This window comes from Electrophorus electricus, chromosome 6, assembly GCF_041902795.1.
Source record: "Electrophorus electricus isolate QZ-2024a chromosome 6, ASM4190279v1, whole genome shotgun sequence".
NCBI classification, from domain to species: Eukaryota; Metazoa; Chordata; class Actinopteri; order Gymnotiformes; family Gymnotidae; genus Electrophorus; species Electrophorus electricus.
Window position 1 is genome coordinate 16,179,822 of NC_137502.1, and position 27,653 is coordinate 16,207,474.

General features: G+C 45.0%; 1 protein-coding gene across 11 annotated transcripts; it reads left to right on the top strand.

Moving 5' to 3' along the window:
- Positions 1–105: 105 nt before the first annotated feature.
- Positions 106–26,340, top strand: kifc3 (kinesin family member C3). Of its 11 annotated transcripts, none has more exons than XM_081715811.1 (22): positions 5,205–6,805; positions 12,788–12,905; positions 14,621–14,763; positions 16,407–16,629; positions 16,796–16,920; positions 17,048–17,113; positions 17,414–17,545; positions 17,810–18,049; positions 18,228–18,401; positions 20,039–20,186; positions 20,317–20,447; positions 20,604–20,715; positions 20,963–21,141; positions 21,238–21,342; positions 21,440–21,570; positions 22,105–22,228; positions 22,408–22,537; positions 22,686–22,915; positions 23,181–23,333; positions 23,600–23,682; positions 24,051–24,097; positions 25,225–25,313. In XM_081715811.1, coding segments are annotated over exons 1-21 (3,009 nt in total). In that variant the 5' UTR covers positions 5,205–6,544; the 3' UTR covers positions 24,052–24,097; positions 25,225–25,313. The 11 variants fall into 11 exon arrangements, with proteins under 11 accessions (XP_035381278.2, XP_081571940.1, XP_026888212.3 ...); XM_081715809.1 differs by having other exon boundaries at positions 5,212–6,805; positions 23,556–23,682; positions 25,225–26,340; XM_035525385.2 differs by lacking the exons at positions 5,205–6,805; positions 24,051–24,097 and adding an exon at positions 106–2,283 and having other exon boundaries at positions 25,225–26,340.
- Positions 26,341–27,653: the final 1,313 nt, after the last annotated feature.

Sequence of the window (27,653 nt, forward strand, 5' to 3'; positions counted from 1 at the left end):
TACAGCTGCTTCTTTTTTTCTTTTTTTTACACTGTGTGGGTCACAATTTTAAAACAGAGACATTGAAATGGCAGTCCTTGAGGTCATATTTAAACTTCCTTTAACTAAGAGTCAAGTGTGATGACAAAAAAATGGAAAAAAAAAACAACTAGTTACATGTTCCATTTGGCAAGCTACGAGTGATTACAAAACCCTGTGCTGGATTTGGATTCAAGAACTGGATTTGAATGCCGCTCTCCTACACACTGAAAGACAAATACATATGCAGTTGACTTCATCCTAACAAAATCTACACAGTGTTTAGGCTGGGGTGCCTAATACAGTATGACCAAATAATTTACAATGCTATGTTGGTAGCTTTAGTGGTGCTTTTCTCCTTTAAACGAAGAGCTGGCTTCAAGCAGGCAAGTAAAGGAGGAGCTGTAGGGGAAACAGAGGCCAGTGTGTTGTGGAATCTACTCTCTGCTAAATATCTGCTTTCAGAACTTGTCTTCTGATATACTCTCACTGTCCCTACTCATTATAGCTTTGGCAGAATGCTCCAGCTGGTAAATGACACACACCCAAAAAATTACTCACAGCTACTCATATGTGGTAGTTGTAGTTCGATTTCTTATGTTTTATTATTATAGCCATTGTAATCATTCTGCAGGAGGAGGGGGGGGACAGGAAGATTGAGGAAATTTTTTTCATTGTTTCTCTGACCCTTCCTGGAGACAGGAAGTGAGGAAAGGCAGAACATCTAGGACACAATACCAACATGCATTTGTTCAGCAGGGGAGAAGCTCACTAAAAGTGTTTAATTTGTAGAGACTCTACAAGATAGCAGAAACATGGGTCCAAATGTGATGAATATAAAGATGAGCTTTGTGTTAAATACTTAATTGGAAATCTCCGATATGTATTTGTGCACATGTATGACAGTATAATGTTATAGATCTTAATAATGTCTCTGTGCTAAAGCATGCATTTACATTTGGCATATCTTAATGCATGAGCTTCAGACTGCTGGGGGGTTTTTTTTGGGGGGGGGGGGCTTCCATAAGCCATATAACCAGGGACTCAATATGATTTGTGAAGGACATTGCAGAGAAAATGCTGAAAACATGTCTCCTCTCTGGAAGTGAATGTAGCTCAGCGCTGAGGTTCAAACTGACAAGGAGTTGAGTCAAGTCAAATTTATTTATATAGTGCTTTTTACATGAGTTGTCACAAAGCAGCTTTACAAATATATGGGTCCAGATCCCTAATGAGCAAGCCAGAGGCAACAGTGGCAGGAAGAGCTCCCTGGATAGAATTAAGGAAGGAACCTTGAGGAAAAGGCTCAAGCGGGAACTCATCATCCTTAGGCGGCCCATCCAATAAACAGTTCGTTCTTTATTACATTATGTTTAGTCAAAGTAGCCACTTCAGTATCGATGTGGGAGTTTTAGCTACTCTTGTGGGTCTAGGGTAGACAAGCTGTTTCTGCAGCCAGTGGAGTAGATGGGGTGGCTGGATAGATGTGACAGCATCAGTCCATGAGAAGGGTTGACCACTTCTTGTTATGGGAAATCTGTTGTCAGTTAGGTAGCCAAAGACATCACTTCATTTGCACAGGAATATTCGAGAGCAAAGTACATATCACAATATTAATTTTGTTGCATAATTATCATGATGTGAATTTGCAAAATTGACTTGAGAAGAAACAAAAATGTCCCTATTATATTACTATTAATTGTATTTTTTTTTTAATTATTATTAAATTTCTCCATATTATTCCAAATTATTGTATAAATGTATGTAATTCCCAAGATAGATAAATGTCCTTTGGAATTCCACATCGTCTTAAAACAATCTACCCTTCATGTTTATTATCAAGACTTTGTACGAACGGTTAAATTGTCTAAAATACTATGTGTAATCGAGATTTGGCTTCTAACCTAAATTAAATTAGTTTTTTTTCCTGTGGGTTTGTTTGTTTGTAGGTTTCCTTTTGTTTGTTTTTTTGTTTGTTTTTTTTTTCGTTTCTTGCACCGAGCTCATCTACGTCACTATTAGACAGTGCGCTCAGCTGTGCGCTTTCATGCTTCTTGTTCACGAGTCTTTTTTTCGGGGCTGTGTCCCCGCGCTCTTCAGATTACTTTGCACCGATTATGATTCAAATGTAATCAAACGCATGGTTTTAAAAATAGCACCGAGTGCTACAGATTACAAGAATGACAAGTTACCGCTGTGAGAATGACGGAATAACCAAGAAATAGACTCTGGAGGAAAACATCGGTGTGCTGGCCCAGAACGAGCGTAAGCGCATTCCTTTTGCTGCTTGGCTGTGGGATATTAAATGCCGACTAATTCTGCTTATGCAAGTTTAGGTTCACGTTTCTTACATGTTTGCTAACTTACTGTAAATATATATGTGTGAGCCCGACATCAAAGAAGTTAATATTACGCCAGTGGAGTATTTTGAACGTCCGTTCAGAAAACGTTGAGATGACGAGCATGGAAAGTTTTCTGGTGAGCTTCGTTTTTTCCTGTTTGCGCATAGACGTCCGGCCAAAAGCGAATGGGAAATCCAGTCTACTAGATTTTCTGTTCTGTAGTATCGGAGTGTTTGTAACATCATTTGTTATCGTTTGTGTAAAGACGCGTTTTCTTTCATTGTTTTAAGAGCTGGTCTTAAAATGTGAGGTCTGTGTTTGCCACCTCTTCAGAGCAGCTGTAGTAACGGCTCAATGACCATAACTTTTAACAGCACACGGCCTTACACGACTGTTCAAGTTAAGAGCTACTCAGTGTCAAAACCATGTCACCCAAACCGGCATATCTAGATTAGTCGCATCGAATCAGTGCTGTTGTCTGTTGCTTTAGAGCGGCTCAGGCTGTTCAATTGTAGTCAAGTGATGCTGATCATGCGTCGCTTTGAGTTTGTGTATTGTGTATAGCTTTAGCTGAAGAAAAAGGTTAAATCACGCGATTCCTGGTGAAAAGCATTGCTTGCTTAAAAACACGGTAAATATGTCTAAACTGTGTGCATGTGAGTAGCAATGGCTACTAAATGCAAACTATGTCACTTCGGGGCCCATTTTCAAGTTGTGCATCCCACGTCATGACGGCCCCTGAGCACATTCCAGAGAGTGCGTCAGTCAGGACCGTAAGGGGACTAGTTCGTTCTTTAATGTTTACGTTGTCGTGGGAAATAAACAGCTGTATGTTTGCTGTTGGCGGGTGGCGGATTAGCCGGCGGTTTAGCCTGCTCTTCTTGTCTTTTCATGTGAACAAGTGAACTAGTTTCGTGACCGTTGTTGAGTAACAGTGATATGGGAGGCGGAATTAGCGCCGCAAAATGTAATCAGTGAAACGTAAAACGTAAAGCTAGCCTTATTTCACTGGGCTCCTTTATTTCACGGTCAACTGCACCTTGCTAGAACATTTTAGTAGGTTAGTTTAAATATTTGCTTTAACAATTTTGTATATGCTGTATTAGGCATACACCGTATCCCCATGGAGTTTTCATATATACGCCTATTTAAGCAACATGCTGAGAAAAATTGGAACTGTTTGGTGTGATTCAATGCAAATGTAAGGCGCAAATGTAAGGTTTGCAAGTATGACTGTATGCGTGTGTTGAGTGTGGTGTAAATGTCTTTTGTTGTATTGTGTACAAGCAACTGGGTTATTGATTGAGAAGATTATGGAATTTCATGTTTCAATGGAGCCAACAGAGGGCGCTCTTCTCTTGTTTATATCTTCTTGGATATGTTTGATTTATTTCAGATTCTCAGACTAGTATAATCCATTTCGGTTGTTGGTAGAGTTCTCCTGTTTATGCTAAATAGTTTTTACCAAATAAGAATTTTGCAAGTTCCTAAGAGTAAAAATAAAATCTTTGTTATAAGAAGGGTCATTTATCCCCAATGAATCATAGCAGGCTTTGTGACTTAAATGGCAAATTACATGTTGCTATTCTTAAAAACTACCCTGAGTTGAAAAAGCCTCCTCCTCCTGAGTTTCCACTGTTGAGGCAGTCGCAGGAGAGAGGCTGGAGTGGTTAACATGCTCTATAAAGCGCATGTGCAAAGCAGATGTCAGGCAGCCACAACATGGCCATTTCTCAGACTCCAAATGGTCCTCCACACTTCTGCCTTAGTGGAGACTGTGAGTCACTCTTCAGCTCCCACTTTTCAGTGAGATTACATCTGAATGTGTCCTGTATTTTAGCTATGTGGTGAGGGAGAGTGCAGTTAATACAGACCTTTGCGCCACTGCTCGAGACATAATGCGCTACATTCACGTCATTCAGAGCACATGTAAGTAGGCTCATTCTCTCTCTCTCACACACACACACACACACACACACAATGAAAAAAGCACACACTCCTTTTTCCTTGGGAGGGACCTTTTGTGGCATTGCATTGCTTGAGTTAAGATGTACCCTGTGATTTCAGAGTTTCCCACCCTTTGCTGTAAAACTATAATTTACCTCTAAAATAAGACACAGCACATGTCACACTTACAGTGCATTATAGGGCTGCCATGCCAAAGGGACTGCTCCTAAACAATAGCGAGGCTCTATTGTCCATACACTCTCTCCCACTCTGTGTGTGTTGGGACTGTGTGAACAGGCAGTTCTTCTCCGTCTGAGCTGATCGACTGCATGCCTATGCTCTAAACTGTTTAAGTGAGGCAGCTGGTTGTTTGCTCTTTTTTCAGTCACTCCCACATTAATCACAATTTAGTCTCATTGTTTAGAATTTTTAATTAGTGTTTTGTTTCCTGAAGTAAATTATTTGAAATGAATTGCACCCCTAGAGAGCACTTGTTTTGCTGAAGTAAAACACCTGTTTTAACTGAAGCGAAAAGACTCCAATAGGAGGAGAGATGAGATGCATTCCTATTGGGCAATCCTTGTTTTGAGCTTAAGTTACCACCTTATTAAGGATAAAGTGCATGTCTATCTATTATATAGATAGCAGATGTAATTTAGATAGTAGACAAATTATACAGCACATATAAAAAGTATTGTTTGTCATGGCAGTTTTGGTCAAATGTTTTTGTTAAGAGTGTAAAGGTGGTTGTGGGAATCGTGTGTGTGTGTGTGTGTGTGTGTGTGACCCCTACAAAGGGTAATGAAATAGAAGAGGGGGCATTTTTATGGCCGCCCCATGGGGAGAGCGCATGCTGCACTAGTGTTTCGCTCACTGAAATGGTGGCAGCGTGGAACCCCTCTCAGGCCAGGCAGCAGTGGTGACCAACTGTCAGAATTCTCTTGCTCTGATCATTGCTGGCACCTGCCGTCAGGTGGCGTTTCAGGCATTGCCATCTGCCGTTGTGCTGCTGCCGTGTGGTGGCAGGGCAATAGGCAGGTCCGATGGGGATGCTATAATGAGGTCATCTCACTAAGCCCATGGCCAATCAGAGACTTATGTGGATCACCAACACTCTTTTGCAGAACAGGTGGTTGTATGGGATTTCTTTTCCCTCATGGACTTTTGTTTGCTGTCTCTCACACATCCCTGCTAGACCCTGGACAAGAATGACAAGGGACTGCTCCAGTCTGGGGAAGAGAAGTTCCTTCACTGACCTTGGGCTATTTCTACAGCTTTTAATCCGCCGACTGTGAAAGTGTGTTGGAAATATTGCTTATGCAAGAGGAGTGGTACCACAGAAGTGCTCCTGCGCTGTTCCTGGTTCCTTAAAATTGTTTTCATGCCAAAGTTAATGATTCTCATGACTTCAGTTGGACAGAGGTAGGGCCGTCTGAGGCCAAGCGCCTATTCAGCTCCTGCAGAGCTCAGAAGCAACAGAACTACAGTGATAACAATCGGGTGCGGATGCAAAGAATGTCGGACTTCACTCTGGCAATGTTTATCTTTTTCCAGAGAAGCAGGGGTGTGACTGCATGCATCCAGGTGAGTAAGAGGTGAGCAACTCAAGCTATAAAAGTAGGACGTACATACTTTTCTACCACACACACCTACTGCCGGCGACAGCGAGACACAAGGGCTGCCATGGCGTTGCTTCATCAGCGCGGCTGATTATCGAAGTGCCTCACTGAACATTAGGACCCACTTCACTCCTGCCCCATCTGAAACAAGCAGGCTGACAGCTCGGGGTCAGTGTGGCCGACCCACAGGAGGATCTGTGAAATCTGAAGATCAGCTTTGCTGTATAGGATCCTTGCTGTAAATGCGCCGAGAACTGAGCATGCTGAACACACCACTATTCCCTTATTCTTTCTTCTGTTTGAGTGTTTCACCTTCCTGACGCTTAAGAGCAAACAAATATCTCATCCTTGTCTCTATTTTGATGTAGATAGCTAAGAGTTTAAAAAGGTGCCTAGTTGTTTGCGGGACGGCTTAGTAGAAGCTGTGTGCTATGAGGGGTTTGTTTCAGAGGCTCCCTGACTGAAAACGCACCCCTTCCCAGAGTTCGCGAGCACAGCACTCGATACCACTGCAGATTGTAACTGCACCAACAGGTAACGTGTCCATCTGGCTCTTGCCCTGTGACGGGGACGGCCACAACCTTCATCTCTATCTGCACAGCCAAGTGTCGCGGGACTATGCATGTCCTATGCACCCTGCTGCTGCTGTCGATAAAAAACCTGTTCAAAAAGCCAAGGTCCCTGGAGCTCCATGAGGCAGAGCCCACTGGGCTTGGCGAGAAGCCTGGACGTGAGACTCCCCGGATGGGCCGCAGGATGAGCAGGGGCCCCTGGTCTGGAGGTTGCCAAGCCCCTGGGGAGGAACGCAGGGGTGGCAGGGCTGCAGGCCCAGACATAACCAACACGAGGGTGGTTGCCGACAGTGACGAGAGAGTTCAGGTGAGAGAAGTCTGGAAGCAGGGAAGGGGAGCAGCGAGCAGTGCTGGCCAGTGGGTGAAGGTGTTCATACAGGCCAGAACAATAGTGCCAACATTGTAATACAGCAGTAGTGAATACAATATAGTTTGACAATGGGAACTGTGATACTGTTTCTTTTTTGCTGTTTGTTTTTTGCTAAGTGTTCTTTGTAATTTTCCACAATATTCACAATATTTCTGTAAATTTGTTTTAGATGAGAGTATGCTATTAGATGAGCATTTGCTATTTAGATTTAGTATGGAGATTTATTTCTTTGTCATTTAAAAACTGGAAGATTAAAGCTCCTTACAGAGAGGAAGTGCAGCTATAGCATGGTTTTGTCATTTTAAAATATTGTACTGCTGAATGCATATGATTAGTTGAAGAAGTGCATCATCAGTCATATCTCTTCTCGCAACAAATAAATTGTATCACTTGAGTGACTGGGAAATGCTAGAGCATGTTTTGACTCTTAAAGTATTTTCTGTTTTGGTCATTTCATGACCCCATTCTTCAGGTATGCTGCTGGTTATTCCGCTATTGTGAAACCATTTTGGTTTATTTCTCTTCATAACGGTTGACGTTATTGAGCTAGCTAAATGTATACATGTGTCTCTCTTGGTCAGGGTTCAACGTCAACGGGTTGTCTACCCTGGACTGAGAACGAGTGTTTTTACTCTGTTATGGGTGGTGCAGCACCATCAGCTGTTGAGGAATTTGAACTGTTAAGGTGGAAAACTTTCTCAGGAATGGTAGTGACTCAAATATCAGTTCAGTCTTTGCACTGGGTGGGTATTACACAGATATGATCAAGGCATTAATATGATCCCTGAAAGTAAAGCTTGTGCGCTCTCTCGCGCTCTCTCTCTCTCATTTCCTTTGTTTCTTTGTCTTTTCTTTCTTTGTATGCGTCTCCCCATATCTCTCCCTTTCCTTTTATTGATTTTTGTTTTTCTTTTTTGTACATTCCCTTTTTATATCTTTCTTTAGATCTCTTTATATATCAGTGTTTCTTCTTTCCTTAGATCTTTCTCTTTTCTTTCTTACTCTGACTCTAATGTGCTTTCTTGTTGAGTGGTCCAGTTACCTTACCAGTATAGCCAATAAAACCAGTAAAGTAATAACCAGTAATGTACTGGGGATGTGTGGTGGCAGTCAGCAGTCCTGCAACATTAAAGGGGTCATTTGAGTGTTATGTAAGCAAAGTGTGGTTAATCTGAGCAACAATGTACTTCGTACTTCGCTCACAACAGTCCTCTTGACTGGTCGCTTATTCCAGTGTCCTCCAACTGTGGGCTTACAAGGTTTTATATCCTCACATAAAAAAAATCATTTTGTTTCTCCTCCAGTAACTGTTGTAATTTTAATTAAAGGGGCTGGACATCCCCACGTTCCTGCACGCCGCAGTCTCAACCTAGCCAGACAGGAAGCCCCACGGTAGCCCCTCCTCACCTGCATTTATGTTATGCTGTTGGGACAGTACTGTGGGAGCAGTCGACTTTAGGCCATAACAGCATTAGTACTGTGATCAAGCCTTGGAGGCTTCTACTCTGCAGTGGCAGAGTAATACAGTGGCAGGCAGGTTCACTTCATCCCAGGTTTTTGATGGCCATGTGCTACACATACATACACACACACACACACACACACACACACACATACATACATAGATATATAATGTATAATATTTTTCATATAATGCAATATTCATATAAAGTAACATTCTGCTTCATTCTTTACCCCTATGTGTGCGTACACACACTAGTGGCCAGTTCAGTGCCATTTTGAGAGAGCCAGCATAAACCTTGTTTCTCTTTCTTTTTCTTTTTTTTTTCTTTTTTTTTCTTTTGTTAAAGTTTTGGCAGTGTTTTGGTTTTGTTTTATTTATTTTTTTACAAAGTTTAGTTTTTTGTTTTTTACCTGTGGATATTTAGGGTTTTTTATTTAAAATAAGTGCAGTGCAGATATACTTAAGCAAACAGACAATGCAGACAAGTGTTACATAAATGCTCATTTAAGTTCAACTTAAGATACAACAAAGAACAAGCTTTATGTTGGCCATCGGTCTACCTGATCTCTAAATATTGGCATCGTCATCAGCCATTGAAAAATCCATATTTGTTGAACACTAACACAGACAAATGCACACAAACGTGCACAGCTCGGTCAGGGGAGCAGAGTATGCCACAGCTCTTCAGCGGTGTTGTAAAATATTTATTCCTCTGGCTTCGGGAAAGGAGAGGATGAGAGGGAGCGGGTGTGTGGGGGCACAGAGGGTGATGCTGTGCTCCCATTCCACTGTTACTAAGGAGCAGCACATCAAGACTGTGTGTGTGTGTAAAAGAGGGTTGGGGAGAGTGAGGGAGCTCTACATAAAGACTAAAGCAAGAGCAGAATGTGTCTGAGCGAGAAGGCGAGCAAGTGGGAGGAGCTGGCGGAGCTGGTGGCAGTGCGACACAGGGCTTGGTGGCGCGTGCGTGTGTTTGTGTGTGAATGAGTGAGGGGGAGGAAACGGGAGTGTGAGAGAGAGAGAGAGAGAGAGAGAGAGAGAGAGAGAGAGAGAGAGTGTGTGTGTGTGTGTTTGCAATCCATAAAGACAAGCGCTCAATGGCGCTTGCAGGATGAGGCAAGGCAGGATACTGCAGGGAGAGAGGTAAGTACAGAGAGATACAGAGAGAAGGGGTAGGTGCCTTACCCTTCATTGACTGACTGGTGATGCACATTTATCACCTAGACTCTGGCACTGGCTAGACCCCAGGATGGGAGCATGTGTTGGCGTTAGCGCTACCACCCATGACAGGAGCATGTGTTGGCGTTAGCGCTACCACCCCTGCCTCCAACAGTGTTGTATTCTAGTGCTCCAGAGCTCTCGGGCAGGTAGAGCAGTTTACCCCCAGACCTAGCGAGACTTGGCTAGCCCCTTTATTACTGGGGGATGGGCAGCCAATGATATCAGATCTTTCATACTCCTGCATTGTACGTGTAAAGCGCTTTGAGTTCTTGGTCTTTGTTTGTATGTGGTTCTTTGCATGTACGAGACAAAGGCAGAGTGACTGCAGATGTTGCACACACTGCAGCTAGCGACAGCCTGCATGTCCACAGGATCCATTATGGTACACTCTGGTGACAGACTGTGCGCATATTGGGGGAGGGGGTGGTCGTCATCGTTATAGCTTTTGAATAATTGATGGTGCAGTCAAGTGTAATGAAATGCTGTTGGTCAGCACTTGGTTAAAGCTTTGTTAACTGGTTATTGATGGAGAATTTATTCTTCTCCCTCTATCACACCAGTGATCTGTAACGGGAACAAAAGCACACAATAGCCCTTAAAGGTTTGAATTGTATCAGCATGCTCTTATCACACACATGTAGCTGCACAAATGCATGCATGCATTGTCTGGGCCGAGCATGGCTTAATCGGAAGAGATGCTGCAGTGAGAGCTAAGAGAACTGGGTTAATGAGATTCGCACAGCCCTGTGAGTGTGCCTGTGTGTGCGTGTCTGTGCATGTGTCTGATCGTGTGTGTGCGTGCATGCATGCGCCGGCTCGTGTGTGTGTGTGTTCGTGCACACGTGAATGCTGCAGATGTTGGGGAAGGTGCTAGATGTCTTGATGTGATCTGGCAGTGGAGTAAAGGAAGAAATCTGCTTAATCTCTTCTCGCCTCCATTTTTTTCAAAATCTCTTTGAAAATTAGAAGCAGGTAATCTTTTATGCGAGCAGATAAAGACTAAACTTAGCCTAAGTGAATGATGCATTTTCGCCATCTCAGCTGGTCAGTAAATGGGACGCCTGTTGTATGCAGCTCCCATGGGGGGAGCACCGGACCTCGCACTGAAAATTACACTCTGCTAGCGTTTCACTCTCTGGAGAGTAAACTGATCCCGCAGAGAGGGACATGATGGAGACTGATCCAGGCAAGAGAGCAGATGTCCAACGTATTTGGCCAGTGTTATGGAAAATGCATAGAGGGCTTGCCATGAGATGAACCTCCTTGGGTCTGTTTTGAAATCATAGGGATGCTTTGGCCATCTAGTGGCCTCTGGTCAAAACCATACTGGTTTTATGTGTTGGAGAAAATATCAAAGGTGTGTGGTCCCCTTGTTGGGCATCCCATTCTAAAATGGGAGTTTTAATATGGAGTTGAAAAACAAACCCAGAGCATTATCCCTCCTTCTCCAAGCTTTCCTGTTGGCACTATGTATTCCAATGGTTTGCATTCTCTTGGCACCTGCCAATCCCATATTCATCCATTGGACTGCCAGATAGTGAAGTGTGATTAATCTCTCTAGAGAACACATTCCCATTGCTCCACAGTCCAGTGGCGGCGTGCTTTACATATTTGACACTGCGTGTGGTAATTTTAGGCTTGTGTGCAGCTGCTTGGCCATGGAAACCCATTTCACGCAGCTGTCAGCACACTGTTCTTGTGCTGATGTTGCTTCCAGAGGCTTTTTTTGAACTGATGTGATGCAACAGAGGATGGGTAAAGTTTGAGCTCAGACTAAGAAGGGCAGAAATTACTTGTGACAAAAAGGTGGCATCCTATGACTGTCCCAATGAGTTGTATGGTATGAGGTGTTCTGTGCTACATTAGGGCGACTGCCTGGCGATGTGCTTGATTTTTAATACCTATTAGCAGCAGGTATGGCTAAAACACATTAACTAAACAATTGGGATGGGTATTTATATCCTTATTCTTTTATCTATCTATTTAGTAAACTAAAACTGAATGTTGATGCTGACAAACTCTGGCTCCAAATGATGAAGGGTCTTGAAGGCACCAACAGGATAACTGCACATTTTCTGATCGCATTGTTTCTGACAGTGTGTCTCACTGCTACACGAGACAAATGCTATCCATTCCTCACAGATAGGGGACGTGGTGGAGTTTTGCAATGCATAAAGAGCTGGTGAGGAGGGCCCATTGGAACAGGTGAGGGTGCGCCTCTGAACTGGGCCCAGAACGTCTGGCCTGTTTCCCCTGGCACTGCAGGGTAGAGAGTGTGGGAGGCCATCTGCTGACGGGTTTTAAAGGATTATGGGTAATCACCACAACAGAGGGTGGAGCCACAGCTCTTCACCTCTTACCTGTCAGCAAATGAGCCTGCTCTCTCTCCCTCTCCCTCCCATCTTCCCTGTAAGCCTTCTCTGCTGTGACGGGTAGCATTAATGCAGGGGTGAGTTATGTGAGTTCCAGATAACACTTCAGGCAGTAGTCTACTGGAAGATGTTGGATTGGGTGGGGTCACTTTTTCATAACGGCTGTCTGGACCAGGGACAAGGCCACAACCACTTCAGCCACGCCATGGACCACAGGAAAACATGACTGCTGGTGTGTGGGGGTGTATTCCGGCATACCTAGCCTCACTTGAGGAATATTGAGCATAATGTGTATTCCGTATATCCATTTGACAGTATGGCGGACAGAGTCGAAGTACCGTTTCTTATAGCTGAGGGAGAATTTCTAGTGAAAATTCGGGCCAGAATTGCTGTACCTTGTTGAATCTCACGTGTCTGCAGCACCAGCTCACCAGAAGCAGTTTTACAATTTATTTACTTTTATGGCATTTAGCTGACTGAACACATCTTGAGCAATTGAGGGTTAAGGGTCTTTTTCAGTAGCCCAACAGTGGCAACCTCATGGTGGTGGGACTTGAACTGGCAACCTTCTGAGCTACCACTGCCCAATGAGCTACCACTGAGCTACATTTTTACTTTCACATTGATGCACATAGTTGGATAGATTTGTAATGCTTTTGGTCATACAGCTTTAAATTAAACATTATAATACACACTTGTGTGAACTACAGCACTAACTGGTTTTGTGTAAGCTATATCCAGCACAAACCAAAAAATAAATCCAGCACCGGATTTACATTCCTGCACCTGCAGGAAAGAGGCACCTTCAAAAGAGAGGTATGTCGAGCTCTGAATGAATAGTGCACTTGTCTGTGTCTGCAGACGGTCCAGCAGTGTGGTCTGCTTGGCCAAGCGGTCATGTTTAGCACACGGAAGACCTGGGACCTTGGCCACACCCCCTGCCTGCAGGAGCTCTGGAGCAAAGACGTCTCATTGGATGGTGAGCATGGTGACGTGGTTTCACTTAAACCAGCGTGGTGACATTTCTCAGATGACTGGGAGAGTGTGCGTGCATGTGAATGAGGAGGGAAGAGAGTAAGGGGTTGGGGGTAGTGTGGCTGGCTGAGTCGAGGAAAGGGCAGAGACCAGGCGAAGACGAAAAGAACCCAAGAGAAGGATAATATTATTCTGGACTGAACTGGTGAAAAAAGGTACAGGGGGATAAATCTTGCTAGGAATAGAGTTGCTTTGAATACTGGCGGGAGGGGTTGAGTTTTACTGCAGAGCTGTTCAAGGTGATGGCAGCAATGCAGGAATGTAATTATGAGAAAGAACTGGCAAGTGAGATGCTGATGACCAAACACATGAGTGAGAGAGAAGCAGGGCGAAATACCAGCTAGTGCACTAGGACAGTGTCTGTAGGGAGAAATACGAGCTAGTGCACTAGGACAGTGTCTGTAGGGAGAAATACCAGCTAGTGCACTAGGACAGTGTCTGTAGGGAGAAATACCAGCTAGTGCACTAGGACAGTGTCTGTAGGGAGAAATACCAGCTAGTGCACTAGGACAGTGTCTGTAGGGAGAAATACGAGCTAGTGCACTAGGACAGTGTCTGTAGGGAGAAATACCAGCTAGTGCACTAGGACAGTGTCTGTAGGGAGAAATACCAGCTAGTGCACTAGGACAGTGTCTGTAGGGAGAAATACGAGCTAGTGCACTAGGACAGTGTCTGTAGGGAGAAATACCAGCTAGTGCACTAGGACAGTGTCTGTAGGGAGAAATACGAGCTAGTGCACTAGGACAGTGTCCTTAGGGAGAAATACCAGCTAGTGCACTAGGACAGTGTCTGTAGGGAGAAATACGAGCTAGTGCACTAGGACAGTGTCTTTAGGGAGAAATACCAGCTAGTGCACTAGGATTGGTAAATGTAGGGAAATATGGCAAATACAGCTAGTGCACTAGGATGGTGAGATAGAGGTGAGCGTTTTTCATGGAGATCATAGTCGTCTGTGAGAACACGCACGCACTGAGTGAACTGTCATTAGCAAACATGCATGCCACATCGTGTGTGTGTGTGTGTGTGTGTGTGTGTGTGTGTGGTGTTTAATGCAATACTGTGATTCTAAAGATTTCCTGGTAGTCTCCATAGCTGTGATTCCAGCAGGTTGCCAAGGTTTCGTTCTTCAGCTGGGAGCTGAACGCAGCCTTTCCTGTCTGTTTGTTCAAAGTGTGTATCATAAGCATTTGCAGCAGTACAGGTCGGGATTGTTTCCCTATGATAAGATCCTGTGCAGAGAATTGAGAACACACACACTATCTCTCTCTCACACACACAGAGAGGTTAAGTTAATGTGTCACCCACAGAAGGCTGTAATCTGTTAGTTTATCGTGCTGTGCCAGTTTCCATGGTGCCTAGAGGACCTTGGTGTTGTTCAGGTAGGGAACAAAAGACAAAGAGAACTTGGCATGTGTGTCTGTGGGGTTTGAGCTGCAGTAAGTGTAGGTGTGTTGGTTAAGGTTTTCATTAAAGAGTAATCTTACATTTCCTACCTCCATTCTACTGATTCACACTTTGGTTTTGGGCGTCCAGTTAATCTGCTTTGATTGCACCTGCACCTACAGCAGTTCTGGGTCTGGGTCTTGCCAATTTCATAGGCCTTTCACCTAAATATTTAATTGTGCGTGCGTGTGCGTGCAAACACATGTGCCCCTACAGCAAGTTCAGTGGATTTCCTGATGAGTGATGGTGAGGAGGAGAGCTCCTTCCTGACACTGCCCAACTCAGTCCTCCAGCGGCACCGTTTGACCCCTGACCTCAACGAGGCTCCCCTCTGTGACCAGCGTCAGCTGCTCCTACAGGTAAAGCCCTCCATCTGTCGTCTAACCGGACTCGCTTGAACCAAACTTCACTCTCCAGAATCCCCCCCACCTGTCCTCTAACTGGGCCAGTTTAGACCAAACACTGCTATCCAGAATCTCTTTATTCTAAATGAGAATGGGGCAAAAGCCTGAGGCTACTTTCCCTAACTGGTGATATTGGCTTCGTGTGTAGCATGTCCGTTTGTTTATTGGATACCTGTTTCTGTGTTACCCTTAGCAAGTTGTCTTTCCTGTATCACAGGAAACAGTTGTCTTTGCAGTATCATTCATTTAACTGCTGTCTGATGTTCCTAGGAGAGCATGATCGTAATGATCTGCGGTCTCCTGAAGTATCATGGTTAATCTATTTTTCATTGCTGCTTCAAATAAGCTCAGGTTGCACAGTCAGATTTTGGTTATTCTGGTTTTTGGTTTTGATTTTGTTTTTGTTTTGCTTTGTTTTAAAGGTGACAATTAAAGACACTGGCTTCTAAGTGAAGATCTCAATGTACCTGTGCACAGATCCCAGTGCTCTTATTTAAGCTTCTGACTAAGCTTCTGATTCCGCTCTAGCATGGTCTACTAACACAAAGTTATAGGACATTGCAGTGATATTCTGGAAAACTTTCAACACTCCTGTTAATCTCACTGTACTGTAAACATTTATCAGTTGCTCTGGGAGGGAGGGAGAGTGTAAGGGAGAGTGTTTGAGATGCATGCTCAGATCTGATTGGGCAACCATTCACATGTTCCACAGCCTGAATTCTGTTATGAGTGGGAGGCTGGTGTCTTGAATGTGCAGTGCCTCTCTGAATGGCCACAATAGCTTGCATGTCACCAGGTACACTTTCCTGGTGTTAGAGGAGCAATAGCACAATGCATCTGAGATGTCCAGCTGGCTGATGTGCAAAACAAGGGCTGGCCTGTGTGAGTATGATGATGATGATGATGATGATGATGATTTTTAATTGAGGTATGTGAAGGCAAGGTTTGTGACTCAAAGGATAAAACGTGGTGAACCTTTCTCCGTTTGAAGCATTGTACTGTTCAGTGTCTTTCTTGATGTTTGGGGAACAGATGCCTCGTCACATCTGTTGTGTCGTTTGTCATCTGTGCCTCGATTCATCTTGGACTCATCAGACGTCTCTTCTCCTCCTCCTGTGTCTGTCTCCCCTTGTCTCCTGGCCTGCTCTCATACTCCCAGTCACCTCTGGGCCATTCCACCTGCACAGAATTGATTCACTACCTGATTCACGGATGCCGGCCTATCTAATTCCCCTCTGGTCCTCTGACTTTGTACTTAGCCATGATGCCATTTAGTCATTGGTTTGGCCTCTGTGCCATCAGACGTGAGCAGAATGTTCTCTGCAGTGCTGCTCTCTGCTTGTGGGTGTGTGTGTTCACTAGTGCATATGGTTTTTAGGGTGTGGATATGCATCAAGGGTACTAGTCCTCCCTTCTCCTATACTTCTTTCAAGATTGGCAGTGTGCTGCCAGTGTATATGCGTGTATCATGCAGATTTTAGATTTTATATCAGGTGTTTTAGAAATTCCATGGAACTGTATGGCACGCCAACATCTATACTTCCTAACCAGTGCAGAGGGGAGTATGATGTAACTGGTGTGTGCCGGTGTCTTTGCAGGCACTGCAAGAGAAAGTGTGTGAGTATCAAGCTTGTTTGCGCAGCGGAGAAGCCACCAAGAGACAGCTTCTCCAGCAAGTGCACGTGCACAAGCCCCACAAAGAGCAGGTGGGCAGCCCAGAGCGGACCGGCACGGGCTGCCAGCCTGAGCACGCCCAACGGGAGCCTGCCGGGAGGCCAGGCCTGCAGGAGAACCAGTTCGACCAAGCTGGCTGTGCCTCGGGTGAGCAGGGCATAGTGGAGAAGGAAGAGAAAATGCAGGGTTGATTTTAGTATATTGCTGATCTGTGGCAGGTCGTAAATGGTTGGCTATCCCATATGGGAAGCCAATGCAGGAAATTATGCAATACAAGAGCGATGAGGAATGATGTGTGTTTTGTGTGTGGCAGGAACAAGGCTGTTGAGTGCAGCATCACCAAGGCTACAGTATCACCCTGACCCTGCTCACTCCCAGCACACACTGCGCAAAGAGGAGACCCAACAATTCGCTCTCATAACGGGGCTGCACACACAGGTAAGCATGCGTGCACATACACACACAGTGTACTTTGTTCATGCATAATGTCTGTAATGTCTTGAACACTACATTTGATTAGTCGTGTGTGTGTGTGTGTGTGTGTGTGTGTGTGTGTTCCTCTCAGATTGAGGAGCTGGAGAAGAAACTGGTGAACCAGACTCAGGAGGTGGAGAAATTGCGCTCTGAACTGGTGAGAAATCAGGGTTGAGAAAGAGACCGATGGTAAATAGAGCTGAGCCAAGCAGCCGTCTGCTCGCTGTAAGCACGGAATCCCAACACTGGGAGCCCATGAGCCTAATGCTGTGGATTAATTTGATAGCGGGCTGGAAAGTCAGGGAGACTGACCTAGATTTGATATGTCAGGAATGTGGTTCTTCCACAAGATTAGGTTTCGGCACATGGCCTAGTTCTCAGTTTTGGGTGCGTGTGTCTGGCCACGTCTGTGCACCTGTGCGGGCGTGCGTGCGTGCGCACGTGTCTGTGTGTGTAGGGCGCAACAGACCTGGAAAAGCAGCTGGAGCTGCTGCAGAGTGAGAACCAGCGGCTCAGAGAGGAGCTGAGGGCCACCTCCGGCCACCAGCCCCCAGCTACCTGCTCCACCTCCACCTGCTCCCACAGCCAGGTACGGTACACTCTTACTCTTACACATCCGCAGTCACCTACGGCTGCATTATACACGGAGATAAACACACAGCATGTAGAACAAGTCTAGGCATGTCTGAGTTAGACCTTGGACTCAGATAGACCCCAGCCTCATCAACATAACTAGGACTATTGAGCTGTAAAAGGCAAAAACTGGTCCTAGACTGGATTCCTAAATGCAACCCATTGTCTTTCTCCATCTCTCCCACCATTCCCGCCTCTGGGATATGCGGCTGCGTATTAGGATGCAGAGGCCCTGCGGGGGGCGCTGTTGCGATGCGAGGAGGAGAGCCGCGAGCAGGGCCGGCGCCTGGCCACCCTGGAGGAGCGGCTGGAGGAGCGCACGAAGCTGGTGGCCCACCTGCAGGAGCAGATGGAGAAGGCGTCGCGCCGCAGTGCTGAGAACCAGGAGCAACTGGCCGCTCGGCTCCAAGACGCAGAGGAAGCCCTCTCCCACCAGGCTGCAGCACCCCTGCAGGTCAAGGTGAGCAATGCAGCGGCCAGCCTGATGTTTTGTTCAATGTGGTGGCCAAGGACTTTAAATGTTTCCTTTCACTCACTTCATTATGTATATTATGCAGCATGCATGCAACGTATAACCTGCTCTCTCTTTCTTGGGCTCACTCTCGTGCATTTCTCCCTTTCTCTCTCTCTTTCTGCAGTATGTGACTAGGACAGTGGAGATTGAATCTGTTCAGTGTAAGCAGGCCTTGGTGGAGGCACAGGCACGTAACCAAGCTCTCCAGGAACAGCTGGGGGTCCAAAGGCAGCTCCTCCGAGAGTTGGAGGAGCAGCTGCATGAAAGCCAGAGAACCAGCAGTGAGCTGCGTCACCAGGTATAACATGCACATGCATACGCCTCCAGGCATGTTCTGTCTGCAAATGATTTATACATTCCACTGCTACAGTCACTTTGGAATGGCAAATAACTTGACTGATAACGTCAGTTGAACTCGGTTAGATGCAATCTCTGACAGCCATGGTAAAAATGGTTTTGTTTTATCGTTCTCTCTCTCTGTGTGTGTGTGTGTGTGTGTGTGTGTGTGTGTGTGTGTGTGTGTGTGTGTGTGTGTGTGTGTGTGTGTGTGTGTGTACACTATTTTGCTGTGGAATACCTGGTGAATTTGGGTTTTCGGTTTCTGTCCTGTTGCAGTGGGTTAACCCTACTACACCAGTAGCAGACCATTTGACTTAAAGCTCCCACAGTTGTTCAGATAATATGCTGTGGTGTTCTGAATTCTGTTGTTCTGGCATTGTTTCCTCTGTGAAGTGGTTGGCCATGTTGAGTTCTGTATATTCCACCCCTTTTGAGAAGCCTCTGTTTTTCCCCTGTAATGGCACCATTGTTCTCCCTGGTTTTGATAGTATGAAACCTCAATTCCCCAAGACAAGATTTAGTGTGGCGAGGATTCTATCCCTCTCTGAGCTGTGGAGGTCATCCTTAGGGTCTCCCAAGTTGGCCAGGTTACTCTGGGGCTGACTAGAGTTAAGGTAAAAAAAAAAAAAAAGGGACCTGGGTCAATTTCCCAGTTCTTTTGACCAAGGGTAAATTGACATTTTTTTTAGGTCATCATAGAAATGCTCACATTTTATTTAGATGAACAGTTAGCTTATTCTGAACTACTCGATAGCCTTTTTTGAGTTTTGAAACTGCAGGAAATTTAGAGTATTGAGTATGTTAAAAGGGATCCACGCATGTTACCACCTGCACACCCATGCGTTCCCACCCCCCTTTCCGTGTATGTGTGCGTGCGTGTGTATGTGTGCGTGCGTGTGTATGTGTGCGTGCGCGTGCGTGCGCGTGCGTGCGTGTGCGTGCGTGCGTGTGTGTGTGTGCGTGTGTGTGTGTGTGTGTGTGTGTGTATATATATATATAATATATATATATATATATATATATATATATATATATATATATATATATATATATATATAAATATTAGTGTGTGTACTGTATATAATATGCAGTGGAGTACACACAATTTTCAGTGAAATGGGCCATTCTGGTTCGAAAAGGGGTCCTTCATCAGCTGTGTAAGCAAATTGCAAAAAGTTTAGCATTTTGCTTGCACAGCGGATGTAGGAACTCTGTCCGAAACATCGTGTTTCTCTGGAAGCCTTTCACTGCAACTTTGAGTCTCATTTGCTCTCTGAGTATACTTGCATGTATGTATGCATGTATGCATGTATGTATGTATGTATGCATGTATGTATGTATGTATGTATGCATGCATGCATGCATGCATACATGTTTTTGTGTGTGTGTGTGTGTGTGTGTGTGTGTGTGTGTGTGTGTGTGTGTGTGTGTGTGCGTTCTAAATTTGCAAGTGGAGAATATGTCCAGGTTGTGGAGGTGACATTGCACGTCTATTTGTGTGTTGTCTCCAAAAGCTTTTATACTTGAATGGCTCTGTGTATGTGTCATGAACATGTTTATGCAAGTTAATGTGTAGGGTGTGTGCGTTTGTGTCAGATCCTTGTGTACGAGGGTGAGATGGAGCGAGCTCAAGGGCAGTTGGAGGCGGAGCTGCAGAGTCTGGAGGAGGAGAAGAACCGAGTTATAGAGGAAGCCTTTATCCGAGCCGAGAGTGAAATGAAGGCTGTGCACGAGAACCTCGCAGGTCCGTGTGCACATGTGTGTCTGTGCATTTGTTTTTAGCGTGCCTTCGTCCCTTTTGGTGCATGCACATTTGTGTGCATGTGTGCACGTGCATGTTTTTGGCATACTTTAATTCCTCATTGTGTGTGCAGGTGTGCGGATGAACTTGTTGACCTTGCAGCCAGCGTTGAGGACACTCACCTGTGACTATAACTGCCTGAAGAGGCAGGTGCAGGATTTCCCTTATATGCTGGAGAAAGCTATTGCTGAGGCTAAGCAAGAGGCAAGACATACACAAACACATGCGCGCGCACACACGTACTCAGTACACACAATAATTTCCTACCTTAAGGAGAGAGACCCGACCCTGGACATGATGGCGTGTGCGTGTGTGTGCGTGTGTGTGTGCGTGTTTTTTCTGCGATGCATGTGTGTTCAGATCTGTCAGGTGATCGGTGAGGTGAGCAGTGCCAACCAAGAGCTGCTGCGCAAATACAAGAGGGAGATGAATCTAAGGAAGAAGTGCCACAATGAGCTAGTGCGCCTGAAAGGTATAGGCTCCCTGAGAGAGAGACCTCCCCCAGCCAAAAACAGGCCTCTGCCTAGGAGCATTCTATAGCAACATCTGGCTGTGAACACTCCCCTCATGTGCCTCTGAGCAGAAAGTTCGGACTGTTCAGTTTTTTCATTCCTGCCCACATGACTCTGGTTTGCTTACAAAAATTTAATACCACCTGGAAACTGAGGTTGCTGTTCAGATTACAGACCTTCTGGCCCACAATGCCTCTGTTTTTACAGGGAACATTCGAGTGTTGTGCCGTGTACGGCCCATCTGTCAGGAGGAAGCAGAGGGTGACTGCAAGAACATGGTGACCTTTGACCCAGATGATGATGCTGTGCTCTGCCTGTCCAACAAGGGCAAGCTTATGACCTTTGAACTTGACAAGGTCTTTCCACCTCAGGCCACGCAGGAGGAGGTTCGTTTGAGCAGGAGGTCACGGCAGGTCACACTGGTCTAGTGCAGGTCAAGTGCCTATTTTGACCTCATAGTCTCCTCTCGTTTGATTGGGCAGGTATTTCAGGAGGTGCAGTCTCTGGTCACATCCTGCATAGATGGCTACAATGTGTGTATCTTCGCTTATGGCCAGACAGGCTCAGGAAAGACCTATACAATGGAGGTGAAGTAATTTAAGGCTCACCAACTCAATACGAGTTGTGATGAAGGTGAAGATGAGTTAATGTGTCTCATCTAACGTGTGGGTGTGTCTCTTTTAGGGTGTTGCTGAAGACCCCGGTATTAACCAGCGAGCCCTTCGTCTGCTGTTCTCCGAGGTGTCTGAGAAAAAGCCTGACTGGGACTACAACATCACCGTCAGCATGGTGGAGATCTACAATGAGATGCTGCGGTAAGTGCACATGCTACCCTGGACCCCTGCAGGTCCCTCACAGCTGCCTTCACTAGCCAGTCCGAGTGAGCGCACTGTCTAAGCACTCCTCAGGAGATCAGGGTCAGATATACAGCCGTCTGCTACAGCTTCAGAGGGGTATGCGTAGATGTGTGTGGGTGTGCATGTTCGTGTGGGTGCAAGAGAAACTAAGAGAGAAGGATGGACCATACACAAGCAACATAATGGCTCACCAAGCATTATAGCCTCTCTCTCTCTCTCTGTGTGTGTGTGTGTGTGTGTGTGTGTGTGTGTGTGTGTGTGTGTGTGTGTGTGTGTGTGTGTGTGTGTGTGTGTGTGTGTGTGTGTGTGTGTGTGTGTGTGTAAAAACTTGCACAGTTCAAAGACCACATTTGTTGGAGAGGATTGCAAGTTTCCATATTGTAATGACATGCTTGCTCTGCAGTTACTGATATGGTTGTCACATTATTGGTCATTGGTTTAGTTTTTGTGCCTGTATCAACCTTCATTTAGAGGAATCATTGTTTTCCTCAGGAATCTTTTAGGAGACACCCCCAGCGAGAAACTGGACATTAAGATGTGTCCAGATGGCAGTGGTCAATTGTATGTTCCGGGTCTCACAGAGTTTTCAGTGGAGTGTGTGGAGGACATTAACAAGGTGAGCAATGGCATGAGACCAGCTACACTGACTGAATGCTGAGGGAAGCCATATTGCCTTCATTCCCTCCATCTCAGTCTGGGAAACCATGAGGTCACTCAGCATTTGTCCTTGCATGTCAAGAGTGCTGACTTTGGAGTGTAAATGAAAGCTTAACTCTTGACTTCTACCCCCTGGAGGTGTTTGAGCTGGGTCACATGAACAGGGCGACGGCATGCACCAACCTGAATGAACACAGCTCTCGCTCACACGCACTGCTCATCATCACCGTGGCTGGATTCAACTCCTCTACAGGACACCGCACCTCAGGTGGGGAGATGGAAACACACACCTACACGAACGATCTGTGATTTAAATGGGCATGGGCATAATGAACAGTTTGTTAGAAATTGTGCTTTTATACTTTAAAGATATTTGGACAGGAGAATTGTGTGTGCGTGTGTGTGCGTGCATTCAGGCAAGCTGAACCTGGTGGACCTGGCTGGTTCAGAGCGGATCGCCAAATCTGGAGCTGAGGGCAGCCGTCTGCGGGAGGCCCAGTGCATCAACAAGTCCCTGTCAGCACTGGGCGACGTGATCAACGCGCTGCGTTCACGCCACTCTCATGTGCCCTTCCGGAACTCGCGCCTCACATACCTGCTCCAGGACTCGCTCAGTGGAGACAACAAGACCCTCATGGTGGTGCAGGTCTCTGCCATCCAGCAGCCTCCAGGCAGCAGGGGTTAAATCCCAGCTGTGAGGACCCCAGGCTATGCACATTGGAGTGCTTCCCCAAATCTAACACACAGAATTTTGCTCATTCTCAATGCCCTCATCAGCATGGGGTCACTCACACTGGAGTTTCTGGCTTCTCCTCCCTTGAATCTTGTGCCATGTGGCCTTAACCTTAGATATCAAAAGATCATATGGAAAGCACTTAAGTTCTCTCTCTCTCCCTCTCTCTCTCTCTCAGGTATCTCCTTTGGACAGTAATGTCAGTGAGTCAGTCTGCTCTCTGAAGTTTGCCCAACGTGTTCGTACAGTCGAGCTTGGCCCGGCATCGTCTTCACGCAGATGTGCTGAAAACTCTTCAACATCTTCTTCACCTACTCATGACAGTGTGGAGGTATTCACACACAACTATACACAGTCAATCACAACATCTCTAGGATGGGCATTTAAAAAATATGGCTAATAACTGATTTTAAATTTCATGATTGATTTTTATAGTTCCTTTACCTGACCTGTAGTCTGTGTCCCATTAGCCACTACCATAAACATGCCATCCAAAGTCTTCTCACTCCCCACCATGTAAATTGCCTTTGTCAGTCATAACTCTCTCTCACAGCTGGACTCTCCTCCGGTGACCCCTGTGCCCCTGCCCATCTCCAGGGCCAGCAGTGTGAGCTCTACTGTCTCCTCCACCTCCAGAAGTCACAGCTCACGCCGCCGTTCCCACAGCCAGCTCACCACTGGTGAGGAGACATACCCCCTCATATGTTCTTCTGTTGTATGCGCACCGCCAGCTGCAAAAGACAGCAGTTCAGATATGTCTCCTTCACACGAAGATGTCTACTCCTTGGACTTATCCAACCCTTGCAGGAGAGTGGTTCTTGGCAGGATTCTTTTGCCAAACTTCACTGCACAAATTTACTAAGTCACATGGAGATAATGGACATGTTTTGCATGTACACACAAAATGCACAGACTTGCAATGTAAGCATAAAAGTCAAGCTACATATATGGATGTATTTAAAAGGGGGGAATGCCTTTGGATCTGAGTTTTTATTTTGCTGCACCTGATCACCTCATCTCTATGACCCTTTAATTGGTTGGTTTGCAGACAGACAGGTAGACAGAGCCAGCCCATTGGTTGGGGACAGTGGGCAGGTAGGTGGGGTTTTCTCTGATTGACTTCTTAGCATGGAAAGGCTCAGCATGGCCCTGTGTCACCTGGTCGCCCTCTGCCCATCTAACACATTGCCTCTAACCCTAGGAAAGTGTCTTTGTGCGTGCGTGAGTGAGAGTTTTTGTGTGGAGTAAAAATTGATGTTGCTCTGACTTGTCCTGTCACGCTTTTGTGTATTATGTACGTTTTTATTTCCTTCTTTGTCAAAGTAGTTTTCCACGGCTGCTGTTTTCTGTGGCTTGGTTGTTGTGTGGTGGTCACTGTGTGTGCACATGCGAGGCTGTGAGAGAGGGACGGAGTGGAACCAAGAGACTTGAGTGTATACGGTCACTGCGGGACCAGCTATACAGATACATCTTGTGTGAAGTGCAAATGAATGTTATACATTTTGTGAGAGTGATGAGTTCACCACCATTTTTTGGAGCAGCACACATACCAACTACAAAGGACAAACATCATCCCCTTCACATGTAGTGATAAAGCTCTTCCCTTTTCAATGCAGAAAATGAGTGGTCATATTCATAAATGTCTCTTAACCTAATGGTGACTAACTAAACCAAGTGCCTGAGCTGAATTTTTTTAGCATTGACTCATGCAAAGTAACATGGGTGTAGTTCTACACTCACCAGCTTCTTTATTAGAGGCAACTTGTATCATTGTAGGCACAAGTATCTGTAGCGTTCAGTTTGCATTTGCAAACTTCTCGGCCTTCCCCAGAGGTCAGGTCCTGACCAGTTGACCTTCTGTTGGAAGGTTATTTTTTTAGGTGGCAGACCACTATCTTGCTAGTTAGTTATAGATGAGATTCAGTCTGTAATTAAAAACTCATGAACATGGGTGTATCTAAAAAGTTGCCAGGGAGTGTAGGTGTAAGGTAGGTGTTTCTAATCAACTCTCTGTGTAGGTATAAGGTAGGATTTTCTAATAAAGTGATCGGTGAGTGTATTGTGGTCCAGGTGACCTGAATTTTACTGGTTCATTTACCCGTGGACTGTGATCTCTTGTCCATTGCAGTTTTTGCTGACATTGTTTATTGACACTAGCAACATTTTTTTTTTAATTTTGTCTTTCATTCTTATTGGGATCTTTTTCCTTTTATTCTGTCCAGGACGAATGAAGTTAATTGCATGATGCTTCTCCAGAATGGGACTGATGTGAGGCTGCCTTCCAGTCCCCAGCCCTCCAGTTCTGTCCACCAATCAGCCCTTCTCTTTTGAGGATATCCACCAATAGAAGACTTTGTATTTTAAGTCACAGATGCTTGGGGCCAGTATGTCAGGGTCATGGGCCGCATCTTGTGAAACTACTCACTGGAGACTGGAATTAAGTAGCATTGCTGCTGGTGACTGAAGAATACGCCTGTCCTTTTGACTTCTCAGCTGCACCTGCAGTCTTACTGACATGGAGACCATCTTCCTAAGTCACAGTGTGGACAATAATGCACTTTAGCACAGGCTGATTTTACCATTTATGGTGTTAACTAGCTAGTCCTGCTTTAAGATATAGCATGACTGGTATTTATATATATATATATATATATATATATATATATATATATATATATATATATTATGTATATGTGTGTGCATTTTTGTTTATCACAGATAAATGTGTGTTTGTTTTTCCTTTCAGAGAGAGACTTCCTGTTTGGGTTTTTTCCCCTCATTTTTTTTCCCCCTCAAACCTCCCATCCTATTTATTTTTAGCACACAAACAAAATTGTTCTTCCAAAAATGACGTCAAGCTTGAAGATGTTCTGTGTAGTCATGGTGATGAACAGTAATGCAGGCCAGGTGTGGCCCCTCTTCAGTAGCAGTTGTGTGTTTTGTTTCATGTATGTTTGGCACTGTGGCAGAACAGGGACTACTTCCTTGGCCTCAGCATGCGGCTCTAGATTCAGCCTCCATCTGCTCCTGCTTCAGCTGGATGACAATCAGTGCCAATGTGCCGACGTCGACAGCGGCCCAAAGAGCGCACAACTCGCGTTTCACCATTGCTGTAAATAAGAACGCTTTGAGTCATAACCAGCAGCTGAAACAACGGTGCTCCCTCCATGTGCAAAGCATTTTGTCTCCAGCCCAGATGGACCACTATTCTGAGAGTGTGTGCATGAGTGAGAGTGGCCGCTGGTGGCTGTGGGGCTTTTCTCGCTTCTGGTCTTGTTGGTTGAAGGTTTGTATGCATTTTTGGTTTTGTACACTTTTTAATAAATGGCCTGAAATAATCATAGTCTCTTTTTTACACTGTCACTGTTCCAACATCTTGGGTTATAATTTGGTAAGAAGGTTTAAACTCCAAATCTGTCATAGAAGGTATATATTTGCTTTTCAAATTTCCTTACTTTTAGTCTCACTGACTGCCCCATGTTGATTTGCCAAAATGTTATTGATTTGACTGAGATTGACGTTGACAGTACAGCCATGAACTTCTAAGTATCAGTGTGGTTTAACAGGTTGAGGACAGGGATTATTCCCCAGTAGTGGTGTTCCCTTTCTTATTGTGTTTACCTTTTGAATATTTACCATACTAATTTGATAAATGGTAGATTAAATTGATGTATGAAATGTGTATGTTTTGGAGACTAAACTGTGGCCCATTTTCCAGTAGTTTCAGTGCTCTAATAAAGAAAACATCATCTTAACAGGGTCTTTCTGCTTGGCTTAAGGTAGAATTTGACAAAACCCTAATGAATTTCCAGTTCTGGCTTTAAGTCACGTTAATTGAAATGATGATAATGTAACTGGTTGTCCACTTCATTATACTTGTAGGTAAAAAGGGGTGAAGCATCTACAGTTTTGAATACCAGTGATTTATGATGTAAATTAACTAAGTCTTTACATTTATGGCATTTGGCAGATGCCCTTATCCAGATTGACTTACAAAAATGCTTTGTCATTTACTTATATAGTGCATCATAGCCAGTACAGTTTGTTACATTTCATGATGCCATTGAACTAGAATACTGTTGAAACACATGGATCGATGCTGATGCCTAGAAGTGCAAAACATGCATAAGCTCTATCTCAGCTAACAATTAGTGCAGTAACGAATAAGTACTAGCGTTTCAGTTACTCAGCATAGATGTAGGATCAATGGTCATTTAAATATTCCATAAATAGATGGGTCTTCAGTCTGCATTTGAAGTCTGCAGTCTAAACCGACAGAGGAATTTCATTCCACCATCCGGGAGCCGGGACATAGTCTCAATGCTTGTTTTCCATGAAACTGTGCATAGTGTTTCAATCCAAGCCGTGCTTGAGGTACGAAGTACACAAGTTATGAATAGGGCTTTGACTGCTGACCACCTATACAGGGCCTGGTCCATTTTTTGCTTTGTATTCAAGCATCAAGGTTTTAAATCGGACAATGCAGTAGTCTAGTTGAGATTACAAGAGACTGCACCTGGGCAGCTTCCAGCGAGAGAAAGGGTTGAATTCTTTACAAAGGAGAAATCTGCAAGACCGGGTCAGATTTGAATTGAGTTAAGAATAACAACTGAATGTCCAAAATTATGCCCAGGCTACAAGCAGCTTCAGA